The sequence below is a fragment of the Cyprinus carpio genome, chromosome A9 (assembly GCF_018340385.1).
Source record: "Cyprinus carpio isolate SPL01 chromosome A9, ASM1834038v1, whole genome shotgun sequence".
In the NCBI taxonomy this organism is placed as follows: Eukaryota; Metazoa; Chordata; class Actinopteri; order Cypriniformes; family Cyprinidae; genus Cyprinus; species Cyprinus carpio.
In genome coordinates this window covers 11,884,705-11,900,672 of record NC_056580.1, presented here as the reverse complement: position 1 = coordinate 11,900,672, position 15,968 = coordinate 11,884,705, and the positions used below count along the sequence as shown (strand labels likewise).

The 15,968-nt window shown below is 36.9% G+C and overlaps 2 protein-coding genes across 2 annotated transcripts; both read right to left on the bottom strand.

Moving 5' to 3' along the window:
- Positions 1-101: 101 nt before the first annotated feature.
- Positions 102-5,269, bottom strand: LOC122134091 (UDP-glucuronosyltransferase-like). The gene is made up of 6 exons (XM_042763484.1): positions 4,350-5,269; positions 3,385-3,516; positions 3,070-3,157; positions 2,663-2,882; positions 1,933-2,311; positions 102-1,643 (listed from the first exon to the last, which is right to left on the bottom strand). The coding sequence occupies exons 1-5, from the start codon at positions 5,250-5,252 to the stop codon at positions 2,032-2,034; spliced, it is 1,623 nt and encodes a 540-aa protein (XP_042619418.1). The 5' UTR covers positions 5,253-5,269; the 3' UTR covers positions 102-1,643; positions 1,933-2,031.
- A 4,915-nt stretch (positions 5,270-10,184) lies between these two features.
- LOC122146100 (UDP-glucuronosyltransferase 1A1-like) lies at positions 10,185-11,200 on the bottom strand. The gene has a single exon (XM_042763485.1). It carries the CDS (start codon positions 11,094-11,096, stop codon positions 10,245-10,247), a length of 852 nt encoding a protein of 283 aa, XP_042619419.1. The 5' UTR covers positions 11,097-11,200; the 3' UTR covers positions 10,185-10,244.
- Between the last annotated feature and the right edge of the window lie 4,768 nt (positions 11,201-15,968).

The following is a 15,968-nucleotide window of genomic DNA, read 5'->3' as shown; positions in this document are numbered from 1 at the left end:
GTAAAAACAGCAAGGAGGGGGTTGGTTAAGTTTGGGGGGTTTGAATAGAATAAAAAATTAGCTGTTCCTAAAACTATGAATTTGTTTATTCTGATTTGAAATAACATAGACAGTTCTAACTAAAACATAAAAAAAAAGTAAATGTTTACCTGACACTAGGTTTTGTGAGGCTTTAGTCACTGATCTAGGTCATGGAGGTATTCAAGTTATAAAAACAGATTAAGTCTCTAAACCAGGGGTCACCAACTCCAGACAAAATACAGGAATGGGGCCCTATACAGTTTCACACATTTACAATTTTGAGGTTCCTTTCGCTGTTGTGATGCTCGCTGCTGCACAACTGTCCCACAGTTGTGTCCAATTTTATTTAATTTTTTTCATGTAGCCTACATGTTATAAATAAAAGATGTATTTCATGTTGTAGACCCTTATTCACATAAACAAATTATAATAGTATTAGAGTAAGTTAGACAATAGGTGGGGCTTTGGGGTAATTTTCCCTAAGCAGTTGTCTACACAACGTAAGGCTGTCTGATTCTAAATTTTAAAATCCATATATTTTTTCTTTATTTTAAATACAAATGTAAATTAAACAGAAGGAAATTATATATGTACATGCTTAAGGATTATTTCAACCAAACATTAAATGTGCCTGTGTGGAAAGTAATTGTGCAGGCGTCCCCTACTTTGATCCTTCACAGAAACAAGTGAGCGCCATTTAAAACATGTAATACACTGTTGCTTAGTATTGAATTATAGCTTCAGATGCATGATATTTTCATTTGTAGTGCCCTATGAAATCATTTTTATTTTTTTTTATTTTTTTGGATGGTTATATTAAATTTTAATCAAAAAGCATGCCTACTTAACTGAAATCATTAAACTTGTTTAACAGCAATTTATTAAGTTGAACAAAAATGACATTTTAATGGTTTAATCAAAAACATAACTAATTAATTGAATTCATAAAAACAACTTAATTTATTAATTTGTATACAATAGGGGTGTAACGCTACACAAACATTACAGTTCGGTACGTACCTCGGTTTTAATGTCATGGTTTTGGTACAGTTTCGGTACAGCAGGGAGAAAAACTAAACAAAATTCTTTACTGAACAATTGCTCTTTCTTTAAATAAATTCAGTTATAATTCAAATTTTCTTCTTGGTAAAAAAACTACCTCAGCTTATGCTCTAAACTATAGGGAGCTCTTTTACATTACTATAAAGTTACAGTTAATAAAGTAGCCCAAACTTCAATTTAATTACTATTTATACAGTACAACCATAGGGCCCTATGAATTTTTTATTTATTATTTTTATTTATTTATATTTTAGAAATTCTGTGTTGTGTATTTAAATTTTTCTGGTAATCAAATGAAGGCAAAAACAGTAATCTATCTTTTATTCCAATGAGATTAAACAAACCCTATAATTTTTGTACATTCAAAGTGTCACACAACAGAAGTTTTCTGTATAACGTAGAATGTCAAGGATTACATGTGTTTCTGTAGATCGTTTGTCCATTCATTCCATGACATTCCGCGTTACACAGTAAATTCCGTTTTATGAATGGATTCTGGGATTCCGTCCCTGTTTCCTGCATCTCGGAAATCATAGGGCCCTATGAATACTACAAGAAGCACATTCAATACAGACGCGCAGATGGTTGTTGTGGTAATGAAAAATCAAAGCATCCACTTCTGCGGCCGCACCGAACACGCATCTCATATATAAAAAGCATTTTAGGGGGCCCTTGGCTTTTGGGGGCCCAATGCAGTCACCTACCTTTGCCTTATGGTTAAATCCGCCTCTGCCGCTGTCCTGCAGAGTTTAGCATCAAACCCTAATCAAACACACCTGATCCAGCTAATCAAGGTCTTACTAGCTATACTTGAAACTTCCAGGCAGGTGTGTTAAGGCAAGTCAAAGCTAAACTCTGCAGGACACCGGCCCTCCAGGACCAAGTTTGGTGACCCCTGCTCTAAACAATCACACCACAAAAACAGAACACAAAATTGACTAAATATATCTACTCCTTCTTCTTTTTATGAGTTTTCTTGAAGCACTTCCTGAAACAGAACATGCAGCTTTTGACAGTCACAAAAATAACAGTCACTAGAATGAGAATGAGAAAGCCAATGACGTCCAGAGAATGATACTGAATCCAGTTCAGCTCGTGTGCTGCAGGTCTGAGATGCGCTGCCCCTTTGTGTCTCATAACAAACTCAGTCCAGAACACAGCCAGGTCCAGAGGCTCAATGGGACGGTCTCTGTGAATAGCTGAAAGCTCTGTCATCTTCTCCTTGTAGCTGTGGAGTCAAAGATGGAGTAATTATGTTTAAATTTTGTGGTAGGTCTACAAAAGGAATGCAGTATTTACAATAAACTACACACTGAAAACTGGTGTATGATATACTTAGAAACGATTCTCACTCAGAAATTGCAAATTGAAATGGAAATTCATGAAAAAAAATAAAAAATAAAACGAAATAGCGTTTTTTTATATAATACATACTGCAATATTCTTTTATAAAACTATGAAAAATAATTTTACAGTCTAATATTCCACTCTGAGTTCAATACTATTTCGTGAATATAATCAATTGCATCAGTGCATAAACTGATTTCATGCAGAGGCTGAACATTTTTCTTTTGTTTACCTTTTGTCATTGATGACCTTTCTCAGTGCAACCAGCAGTTTTTCTGAGGTCAGATCATAGATACTCAGGGTTTCTGCAACTCCTCGAGATACTAAGCGCTGAACATTATCCCCTTGGTCTCCAAACAGAGGAAGCATCACCATGGGCACCCCATTAAAGATTCCTTCATAGATTCCATGTGATCCACCATGTGTAATAAAAGCCTTAACCTTAGGATGGCCTACAACGTAAAGGAAAACACATTCAGTGTATTAGTGTGTTAGCAGCAGTTGATTGTGTAGTCAATTATAATCTGGCATGATGATTCAGACGTCGTGTATTCTCTGACACTTGTCAGCAATGCCAACAAATCTCATTTCTATAAATAAAATGTCTCCCAGGAGGGTCAAAGGAGAATATAAACATACCCAAGAGATCATTTTGTGGCAGCCACTTCATCAGTTTGACATTCTTTGGAGCATTTTCAGGGATTGGTCCAGTGTACCTCCATAGCACCTACAAATCAAAGAAAATCATGAAGGTTAATAACATGCAGCCATGCAATCCTGAACATATGCTGACATGCATTCATTTGCCTAACATTATTTTGTTTCACAAAAATATATGGCTAGCCTTACTTTGACCCAACATGACCCTTACTCAAACATGATCATCATAATGTAATATTAAAGTTTGTATTTCAAATTATTTTCTTATTTTTTTAAAAGTCAGTCCTCACTTACCCTCTGAGGTATCTGCCTAAAAGCCTCAAAGAACACTCTGGCTTTGGCCTCGGGTAACTGTGACACCATGGAGCCAAGAGTGAAGACCACAAACCCATGCTCTCCAGAACCATTCACAAACTCCTCCAGCTCCTGCACAGAGAACAGATGTCAGCACTGAACACCAGTATCATGTTCTAAGGACATAATGGAGCAAGCTTTCACTGTAAACACCCCTTTTCCTTCCTTCTATTGTTTTGCTCACACAGATAACCACATGAACTTGCATGTTCAAACTTGTTCAAAAGAAGCATACTGCAACAATTAGCAATGCTTTTCTTTGACCTAACACTCTGAGATCAACTGTTTTAGTTATTAATATATAAATAGATCTACCTCTTGGTAAAATAATAATTAACTGTTTTCCTTAGTGCACAACATTACAAAAAGTGTCTCCTTTCCCCTGGTGCTTCATGCTGTAAACACAGAGAGGCACCTCACTTCTTCTTAAAGATCATAGCGATTTAAAAAAAAAAAAAAACTATGACTAAAAACTAAGACTATGACCTAGTAGACTGCAAATAGATATTTAAACATTGTTCATGATTGTGCAGGTTGGCACTCTTCAACAATGTCAGTACAGACAAGCTCTGAGTAACTGTAACTGTTTAATGAACATCATGTGATATAACACATCTACTTCCAAGTACAGAGTACATCACATGTTCTAATATTACCCCACACATAAATTCATGGCATAATCATGGATTATGTTATCTTGACCTGGACCAACAGTTTCTAATTTGACCAACAGCTCTAAAAATGTAGTGGATAATATTTTACTTAGTGTCTAAATAGCCTACTGCAAACATAGCCTAAAAACTTTAACTGCTCAAAGTTTAAAACCGATGAATTTGCATAAATAAATGCTATAAATTTCAGTCAACAAGTGAGAATGACTATGTTCATTAACATCTTATACTTACCTTAGTCAGTGGACCCTTCTTAGCACAGTTGATGCCCCCTATTTGGACCATGTTCGGCATTTGAGGTTTGGGGAATTCAAAGGTAAAGTCATATCTAAAAAGCCAGACTGCCCCGTGACTTAATAACTCTTTGTATGTAGTGTCCTTCTGCAGATATCTACTGGCAAGTTCATCAGTGCCAGCAAACAGTTTGCGGCAAAGGAAAGCTTCAAAAATGGTCATAAGCATGTTTCTTACTCGCTGAGGAAAAGTCATCTTATCCGAAAAACCAGTGAAGAAGCGCGGGACAAAAGACGGAGGTGAGGGACACTGGGTGGCTCCCTCGTCAAGCAAACAAGGAATCAATCGCAGGAAGTAAACAGCGGGAATCAAGAACGAATCGGCAATGATTGTACCACAGGGCAGGAAGGGATCAGTGAGCACAACATCAAATCCTGTTTCTCTTAGACTCTTCATCAGGGTCTCGTCATACAGCAGCCATTCACAGGCTTTCACCTGCATATTCAAGAACTGAATCAGGTTCCCCACATTCTCAACAATGTCAGACAAATTTGGAGGCTTCTCAAATGCATTCTTCTCTATGTTGTCCAAGTTGGCCTTCAGATCAGCGAGGGTGTAAGGCACACGAAAAGACTTTGTGGTGTAATTATCAGACTTCCCAATCAGAACACTGGTTTCAGGAACCAGGACCACCATCTCATGTCCCCTCCGAGAAAGCTCTTCCACCAGGATCTTCATGCTCAACCAGTGGCTGCCATCCACTGGTGCGACAAGCACCTTTCCAGCCCGCACAGTCTCTGAGGAGAACAAGCATAGTAAAGCTAGAAGCCCCAGAGCGGGAACAGTCAGTGCTCTCACCATCCTTCTAACATTCTTACAGCAGACAGCAGAAATACGACACATTTAAGAGGGCTGGCAATGTTTTCAAAAGAGGAGGGACCTCAAAACTAGACAAAAGGGGAGTGAGTGTTGATTGGTCACTGGCAGCATGTTCCTACAGCACAACAAATGAACTCAGATTTTTACGCTGTGTCATGATATCAGGAAAATTTCTCTTTCAAAGAACATACATGTTCTAGTATTACTAAACATAAATTAATGCATTCGTGGCATCAAAAGTACCAGGGTATATTGACTTACACCTATAACTCTAACCTGTCAGGCTTCTGGCAAGGATTTCTGTGACGAGAGGGGCGGGGCCGAGAGCCGTGGGAACGGAGCGAAGCCAGTGTTCTGAAGTATTCGGTGTCACTGGGCGGAGCATACATGAATATTAATGTTTTTCCTGTTTCGTGTTAAAGCGACTCTGAAAATATTAGTGCGTTTTCACCGGATCATAAAAACTTTTCAACCAGGTAATTACGTTTCAGCTCCGAACAAAGCTTAGCATATAATTGTTCATTTGTGCACAAAATGTTATAAATTGTTTCCTGTGTTATATGTTTATTCAACGATTGCAGCCTCTGATTTGCCAGAGGTAGCTTATCGTTACAAATAAATGGGCCAACAGCTGTTAAATATTTTCTTATATTCCTCTGTTTTGCTATTAAAAGTAGACTATTTCGTTAAGGTATGTAGCCTATATATGGTGGCATATTAAAACTCGCTCCTTAAAAAGATGTCACATGGAAGTGACAGCCTGATCAGATTGCAGTTGATGTGGAGAAGCCCTTTTTTTGTAATTAATGTATCTGTTACAAATCAGAGTTTGCTACTTGCACTTTTGCCTGTTATTTTTTTTCCTAGTTTGCAGAAGCACTTCTAATGTGGAAGACTTTAATTTTCTCATGTTATATATGAGGCCACTATTGCATACATGAAGACATGGGTAAACGTCCTCAGAATTAACTTTTTTTTTTTAATCCGATGCAGTGAATGGTGGATTGTGTGTACTGTATGATGACCAAAAGAATGTGTACTTTATCACTGTAATAGTTAAACAAATCAAATGCAAAAAATAAATAACACGTATACTAGGTATATGATGCAAATGTTATATTATTTGGTCAATTTTAAAGTTTTACTACATTTTGTTCCTGAAATCCACACTTTTGGAATCAAGATAATCAAAGGTAATCAAACCAAGCACAACCTAATAAAACATGTTTGATGGAAAAAGGGTTTTGGCAAAAAGAACATGTTGGTGGATATTCTACTCATATTAAAAACATGTGGGTCATCCTTGAATGGCCTATTCTGCAATGGGTATGAACAATCTGATCCCATTGATTTGGAGGTATGTTTCTTCTCCCAACATTTAAGACTGATTTCATTGAGTTTGTTGGCGGTTTATAAAACTCTATTTGCCATTTGTTGTTCATATAGGAATTTGTAACAGGTTTTAGAGGAATGAATGAATGAATGAATGAATGAATGAATGATGCATTTTATATAGCGCTTTTTTATTGTGAATTGTTGTACACCCAAAGCGCTTTACAATCATGTGGGGGTGGGGGGTCTTTCCTCAACCACCACCAGTGTGCAGCAACCACCTGGATGATGTGACGGCAGCCACAGGACAACGGCACCAGTGCGCTCACCACACACCAGCTACAGGTGGAGAGGAGAGAGAGTGATAGAGCCAATCAAGTGGTTGGGGTTTAGATCCATAAGAGATATTACATACCACCGAAATCCTATGACATGTGCTTGCCTGTGTTAATCAGTAGGCCTATCCCTAAACACCTATACAAAGTAGACACTTGTGTAGCTTTCACCTGTTTTTTTTTTTTTTTTTTTTTTAACAGGTGTGTTGTAAATGTCATTTATGTAACGACTTCACCACATCTGATAATACATTTTTTAACCCAGAATCAGTTGCTGTCTTTAATCAGCAAAAGCAGTACTTTTATCTTTGAAATGAAAATATGCAAATTACTTTATGGTTTGATTTAAAACATTTTAATTGTTATAAGTTTGCAAAATATAAGTAAAACATTGTTAAAGTACTGCAAGGTTGCGGATTTCACAACTTGACCAACACACCTTTAAGTCAAAATGATTTTCATCTGAATCACAGATTAAAGACAGCAATCACGTGGTTAAATTTTGACAATCCGCCTCCTCCTTCTCATGATAAAGTGAAAGTGAAAGTCGTGACATTTGCCAAGCATACACGGAATTGGTGATCTGCATTTAACCCATCCAAGTGCACACACACAGCAGTGAGAAGTGAACACACTGTGAACACACCCCCGGAGCAGTGGGCAGCTATATCCAGCACCCGGGGAGCAACTGGGGGTTCAGTGCCTTGCTCAAGGGCACTTCAGCCATGGGTATTGAGGGTAGAAGAGAGCGCTGTTCATTCACTCTCCACCCACCTACAACTCCTGCCAGCACCGAGACTCGAACCTGCGACCTTCTGGTTACCAATCCAAATCTCTAACTATTAGGACTTCATGAAAATGCAATAGTGCTGATGTAGGAATCCAATGATCTATTATTAAAAGTGTTTTTATTAAAAGGTTAATTTGTAACTGACAATAAATATTTAGAGAGAAAGAAATTGAGAGAAAGATTACAGAGCACATGTTTTAACACATGAGGACCTGTTCACTAGTGAGGTTACGCTCAACATGGAAGCTCCGAAGCTTGTATATAAAAAAGCAACACATTTCACACCAAAGCACTGTATCAGAGCTTGATTTGTTTTACCAGAAGCATGTGATCTATGATGTTTGAAACTTCATTTGTCTGAAAACCTCGTGACTGCTTCAGTATCTGGTTCAAACCATAGACTGTATAAAAATTTCAGTGTTGTCATGAATATGCATAGATACTTGCTGCTATCATGAAGTACAGATTCAGAATGTGTACATACTTAACATCAAATCTAGTATCTATTTTTTTTCTCCGGTTATAAAAAATGTATATAATATGAAAGTTGAAAGATTGTCGCTATTTTTATATATTTATTTCTATGTAGGAATCCAGTGGTTGATTATTACAAGTATTTTTATTTAAAGTTTAAACTGTAACTGCCAATAAACATTTACAGTATGACAGCATTTATTAAATCTAGGTTAATGTTAATTTAATAGTATACTTTTGATCATTGATAATTCATTACAACTTGAAAATGTTAAAAACAGATTTGCAATAATCTATCTATCTATCTATCTATCTATCTATCTATCTATCTATCTATCTATCTATCTATCTATCTATACAGGTCCTTCTCACAAAAATTAGCATATTGTGATAAAAAGTTCATTATTTTCCATAATGTAATGATAAAAAATTAAACGTTCATATATTTTAGATTCATTGCATACCAACTAAAACTATTTCAGGTCTTTTATTGTTTTAATACTACTGATTTTGGCATACAGCTCATGAAAACCCAAAATTCCTATCTCAAAAAATTAGCATATCATGAAAAGGTTCTCTAAACGAGCTATTAATAATCATCTGAATCAACTAATTAAACTCTAAACACCTGTAAAAGATTCCTGAGGCTTTTAAAAAAACTCCCAGCCTGGTTCATTACTCAAAACCGCAATCATGGGTAAGACTGCCGACCCTGACTGCTGTCCAGAAGGCCATCATTGACACCCTCAAGCGAGAGGGTAAGACACAGAAATAAATTTCTGAAACGAATAGGCTGTTCCCAGAGTGCTGTATCAAGGCACCTCAGTGGGAAGTCTGTGGGAAGGAAAAAGTGTGGCAAAAAAACGCTGCACAACGAGAGAAGAGGTGACCGGACCCTGAGGAAGATTGTGGAGAAGGACCGATTCCAGACCTTGGGGGACCTGCGGAAGCAGTGGACTGAGTCTGGAGTAGAAAACATCCAGAGCCACCGTGCACAGGCGTGTGCTTTTGAACCAGAAACAGCGGCAGAACGCGCCTGACCTGGGCTACAGAGAAGCAGCACTGGACTGTTGCTCAGTGGTCCAAAGTACTTTTTTCGGCTGAAAGCAAATTTTTCATGTCATTCGGAAATCAAGGTGCCAGAGTCTGGAGGAAGACTGGGGAGAGAGGAAATGCCAAAATGCCTGAAGTCCAGTGTCAAGTACCCACAGTCAGTGACTCAGTGGTCCAAAGTACTTTTTCGGATGAAAGCCAATTGTGGTGTTTTATCAAGGGCAGGGTCAATGCAGCTAGCTATCAGGAGATTTTGGAGCACTTCATGCTTCCATCTGCTGAAAAGCTTTATGGAGATGAAGATTTCGTTTTTCAGCACGACCTGGCACCTGCTCACAGTGCCAAAACCACTGGTAAATGGTTTACTGACCATGGTATTACTGTGCTCAATAGGCCTGCCAACTCTCCTGACCTGAACCCCATAGAGAATCTGTGGGATATTGTGAAAGAGAAAGTTGAGAGACGCAAGACCCCAACACTCTGGATGAGCTTAAGGCCGCTATCGAAGCATCCTGGGCCTCCATAACACCTCAGCAGTGCCACAGGCGTATTGTCTCCATGCCACGCCGCATTGAAGCAGTCATTTCTGCAAAAGGATTCCCGACCAAGTATTGAGTGCATAACTGAACATAATTATTTGAAGGCTGACTTTTTTTGTATTAAAAACACTTTTCTTTTATTGGTTGGATGAAAATATGCTAATTTTTTGAGATAGGAATTTTGGGTTTTCATGAGCTGTATGCCAAAAATCATCAGTATTTAAACAATAAAAGACCTGAAATATTTCAGTTGGTGTGCAATGAATCTAAAATAAATGAAAGTTTAATTTTTATCATTACATTATGGAAAATAATGAACTTTTATCACAATATGCTAATTTTTTGAGAAGGACCTGTATACACACACACACACACACATTGCATAAACTGTAAAGTTTTATCAGCAAGTGCATTACACATTTTGTATAATGTCTGTGACAGTGTGAAAGATTTGCATTTTGTGCACCAGACAACATAGAACAACTGAGAATGACTATGTTGATAAACATCTTACCTTCGTCAGTGGACCCTTCTTAGCACAGTTGATGCCCCCTATTTGGACCATGTTCGGCATTTGAGGTTTGGGGAATTCAAAGGTAAAGTCATACCTTAGAAGCCAGACTGCACCGTTACCTAATAGCTCTTTGTATGTAGTGTCCTTCTGCAGATATCTACTGGCCAGTTCACCAAAGCTGGCAAAAAGCTGGTGGCATTGATACTTTTGGAAAACTGTCATAAGCGTGTTTCTTACTCGCTGAGGAAAAGTCATCTTATCAGAGAAACCAGTGAAGAAGCGCGGGACAAAAGATGGAGGTGAGGGACACTGGGCAGCTGCCTCATCAAGCCGACAGGGAATTGCATGCAAGAAGTAAATGGCAGGAAGTGAGAAGGAATCAGAAATGATTGTGCCACAGGGCAGGAAAGGATCAGTGAGCACAACATCAAATCCTGTTTCTCTTAGACTCTTCATCAGGGACTCATTGTACAGCAGCCCTTCACAGGCTTTCACCTGCATATCTGTGAACCGCATCAGGTTCCCCAAATTTACAAAGATATCAGTTAACTGCGGAGGCTTCTCAAATGCATTATTCTTTATGTGGTCCAAGTTAGCATTCAGTTCAGCAAGGGTGTAGGGCACACAAAAATATTTAGTGGTGTAATTACCAGACTTCCCAATCAGAACACTGGTTTCAGGAACCAGGACCACCATCTCATGTCCCCTCCGAGAAAGCTCTTCCACCAGGATCTTCATGCTCAACCAGTGGCTGCCATCCACAGTCTCTGAGGAGAACAAGCATAGTAAAGCTAGAATCCCCAGAGCATGAACAGTCAGGGCTCTCACCATCCTTCTAACTTTCTTACAGAAGACAGCAGAAATACAATATATTTAAGAGGGCTGGCAATGTTTAAAAAGAGGAGGGACCAAACTAGACAAAAGGGGAGTGAGTGTTGATTGGTCACTGGCATGATTTAAATGAACAAATGAACTCATACTTTTACTCTCTGTCATGATATCATTGCAATGCAGTTTAAAGTCTGGCAAGTGGGTTAAATGCTAATGGTTTCAGGAGCGTACATACTGTCAGGGGACTTATCTAGAGATAGCTTTATTTAAACAAAGCTTAATTCAAACAAAGGTAATCATGCATTTGGGGAAATGCACCACATGAACTAAACTAACTTTGCCTTTTTATAAAAAAGGTAAACTTATCTGATATTTAGAGGGTCTGCAGGGGTCGTCTTATAGAGAAGAACTTACGTTTTGTGATGAGTTGAAAATAAGCATTTTCTTTAATAAAATAATTTTCAAGAATTTTATTCTTTTCATTCTACATTATGGATACAGCACAGTTGTATCATCCAGTTGTTATTGGTTATCTTTACCTTTTGACATAAATAGTATGCTACTCTCAAAACAATTCTGCAAGTCACAATGAATTGGCAGTAGTAGGATTGCCTCACATCTCGTGCAAACTCAGTGATTATTCCCAGCTCCTCCCCATACACATGGGAACACAAGGCAGCCACGCAAAGACATTAACTCTCACATAGGAGATCGTGCACTCTCAGATATTAATTCTAACACATGTCAATTAGCGTGTGCTCAGAGTAAGGGATAGTGCTGAGAGAAAGATTACAGAGTACATTCTTTTATAATTAAAACACCTACAATATCACAAAGCACTTTTATGATGCAGGCGGAAACAGTCAGATATTTACCAACGGTTTTAGCATATTCTTTTAAAATGTACTTAAAAATGTGCTGTTAAAGATTGTTATAAATACTCAAAGACCCTTGCTAGCAGTACAGAATGCATCCACACCCTATATTTTTTTTGCATAAGCACACCCAAACATTTCCATACAAGAGCTTTCCGACGTTTAGCCTCTCTCGGCAAACATAACGCTGTCTAAATACGCGCTCTCAATTGGAGCACTCACAGACAAGTTGTGCCTCTCCCAAAACAAGAAGCACCTTTATCCTGTTGTAGGTGCTTGTAGTTTGGACCTCTCATTACCAAGCTGTACATATATTAGGTATGCCTTCTCAATATAAAATTTAACTGATCGGTACAACTGACATCCCATCCGGTTCAATATGCGCTTGCCAATTGCGGGTTTTTCGGTTTTGCGTTTAAATAACTTGGCCCTGTGTGTGTGTGCCCGCTGTGATGAGGAAACGCCTCCCCGATGTGCATTTGAAAAAGCAACACACGCCAAACATCTTCCCTTGTAATGATTTATATTGAGAAGTGTTTCTAAACTTGTTGTCTAACAAAAGAGAACACTATAACATGTTTTTACTCCATAACATCAGTTGAATGTTTGAATATATGTCGATTAGGAGTGGATTACAAATAGGCTACACTTAATTATGAAAATAACCGAAATGGTTGGAAGAACACAGATAAACTATAAATTGTTGAGTGTTAATTGTCCATATGTTTCATCATTCAAAACATTTCTGTCTTCTTTTTATTCAGTTACAGCCATAGGATTTCCTGGAATGCAATCAGTTCTATTACTTCTGTGATGCATATGAGGGATTTTTTTTTTTTTTTTTTTTAATGAAACAGACATTACATGTGTTGATATTGGATTTTTTTTGTGTGTGTTAATAGTGCTCAATAATGGCCAATCCATCCTATTTTGGGTAAAAATACTTCTCTCAATAGAAAGTAGACAAATAATAATCCATGCACAGAAGTGTAGAGTTGTTATTTTTTTGGTGTTGTTAATTTGTTTTAAAAATGTACAAATTTTAAATGGCAAAAAAAACAGAAGTGTAGAGTTGTTCATTTTTATTGTTGTTACAAATGCAGGAAATTTGTTTTAAAAATTTACAAATTTTAAATGGAAAAAAAATTTGGTCTGGGTACGGAAACAGAATCCGATAACAGACTCAAAAACAGAAACAGGGATATGACACAACTACGGCAACTTAGTGCTTGCATCAGTCCACATATAAACAATTGATAATCCAGCCTAGGGAGGGTGGGGAAGGAGAATAAATAGCCATCAGGATGGGCAACAGCTGTGTGAGTATGTGAACAGGTGTGTGGCGTTAAGGTAAAGGAGTCCGGGAGGATGGGAAATGGCGAGAGGGATAAACCCCGGGTCTGGACTCATGACACTGATGGTTTAACCATGGTTAAAAAAAACTGTACTGAACCCTGGGCTAACTGTATTGTTGCATCCCTAGTACATATTTTTATTCAGAGAAATCTCACAGCCTGAGCTATCATGCACCTTTACTCTTACTCTATTAAATATATAAAGTTGTTTTATGTAAATCTGTTTAATCTTAACTTAAATATTTTCCATCTTAACGCATTAACAAAGCCACAGTGTGAGATTTTTATATGTATGTGGTTTCATTTTAAAACTTAGCCTGTCCTACATTTAAATCTCCAGAATAAAACAAACCTATTTGTCTCGATTTACAACCAATATAAAAACAAGTTAATTAACATGATGCTCAGTTGTTTGGTTTATCTAGCTTTAATGATGAGAGGAAACAATACATTTAAGACTGATACTAACTAAATCATTTTCTATAAATGCTGATTTGAATAAAGGAAAGAACTGTGATTATATTGCACAATATATCTTCCACAACACTGGGCTGTAAGGCTATAGTGTGTTATTTAATATGTCCCACTCCAGCTAGAGCTTCTAATCAGCTATAATGATAACATGTGTTCAGGTTAGGAAATAGTTAAACTTCAGCATATTACAAGGAGGTGGTGTCAGCCTTCAACAAATCTGTACTTTGCCTCAGTGTACAGAAATAGACAAATGTATTATTATTAGGTAATATTATTGAAGGTAGAGATGTTTCAAAAGAAATATTCATGCATTTCTATAATGATTTTGCTCTGTCCTCTTACAGACCTGTAACAAGAAAAGACCAAAAAAGTTTCTTGTTATTCCACAGCGCATTAGATGCCATTAATTCAAACTAACCACTATAAATGTTATGAGTATTAGTGCTGGTTTAAAGTTTGCTCATGCATTTGCTGGCTATTTTTACAGTCCATGATGATGACAGAAAGACCTGTCACAATAACAACTTTTTGTTGTGCGATATATTGCCCCAGAAATAATTGCGATAAGTGATATTATTTTCATTTTAAAGACCATGATTATATATGCCATTAAATATATAATCATAATGTAACAGCATAATAATACAAGAAGGCCTACACACTTCAAAATGAAAACAAACTTTAAATTTTTAAGAATATTTACATAATGTAAATTAAATATCAAAATGTTAGATACCTTGAAATTTAAGAATTTTTTGGTTGGAGAAAAATTATTGTGTAATGTTTGGAAAGATAAAGATAAATGCTTTTTTAATAAATTCTTCTTGTCAAATGCAAAACTGACTCATTGCAAACATGAAATGCAATAAGGTGTTCTTATTCAAATAGGTGTACGTTTTGACTTTTTCCTAAAGATATGCAAAATAATGTATGTGTTTGTAGAGTAATTTAGGTTTTAAAAAAGACAGGGACACATGTTAAAATTTATATTTGCAATTTTACCTCACATTTTACCAGAAGTTGATATAGAACGCCGATAAATATTTATCAACAATCTATAACCTCTTAAACATCCCCTATCCAAAAACCAAGGCGCTTTATTTCATTTGAAACCTAAATACTAAATTCTGTAGAAAAATGCGTAATTAAATTTCATTAATGCAAACTTTTAAACATTTCTTTTTGAACACAGAATGAGTATACGCTTGAAGATAAAAAGTCAAACACAATCTCCCTTCAGATGTTGGCCTATCACCTACTATACAGATGAAAGCAATTTTGAACAGTTAAAGGGATGGTTCACCTTCAGTTGCTGGTCTCCAAAGACTTCCATAATATGGAGAGAAAAAAAAACACTATGCAAGTCAATGGGGACCAGCAACTAAAGGTGAACAATTCCTTTAATCCTGCAAATCATGACGTTGATTGCATGACTGGCAAAGTTACACAATAAACAATGCAAAACCGTGTATGGTTCAGTTTCCAACACTTAGAATACCCTCTATAGGAATTGCAAGGCAATTGCATCAGTTTTAAAGTAAGTTTGTTCACGGCTAAAGGAATTACTGTAAATCATTATAGTACTTAGGATTTAATCAAAGATTTGGCAAAATAAATCATGAAAATGGATGGTATGACTGAAAATATTAGTTACATTTAGGGTTGCAAAAAGGTGGAAACTTTCCAGGATTTTTTTTTTTTTTTCTTTTTTTAATATTCCAGGGATTTTTGGAAAGTTTCAAAGAAATTTACCGGAAATTTTCCACCCCTTTGCAACCCTAGTTACAATGACATCTGCAGTAAGAAAAGGGAAATGTGTTTCTGGTGATGATACACATTTTATTGAGCAGAACAGAGGGCAGGCTGTGCTTTGCCCATGTATACAGAAACTGAAGAACTGGTTTGTAGAGTTTTATGATAAAATTTCAGAAACAGTCAAACATGTTTTAGAACTATTGTTTTCGGTTCATTCACAGACCTGTGAAATTGCTAAAAGAAGTCCCCCTTCTCCCAACATCTTCTATGAACTACTTGATCCCATTTACTGGTGTGATTTTCACAAATAATCTAAAATCTCTCAAATTCCAAAAAAAAAAAAAAAAAAAAAGCCCTGCAGATTTATAATGAGAAGACCTATTGAGACTTAGGTTCTGCTTTCTTGCTGTCAA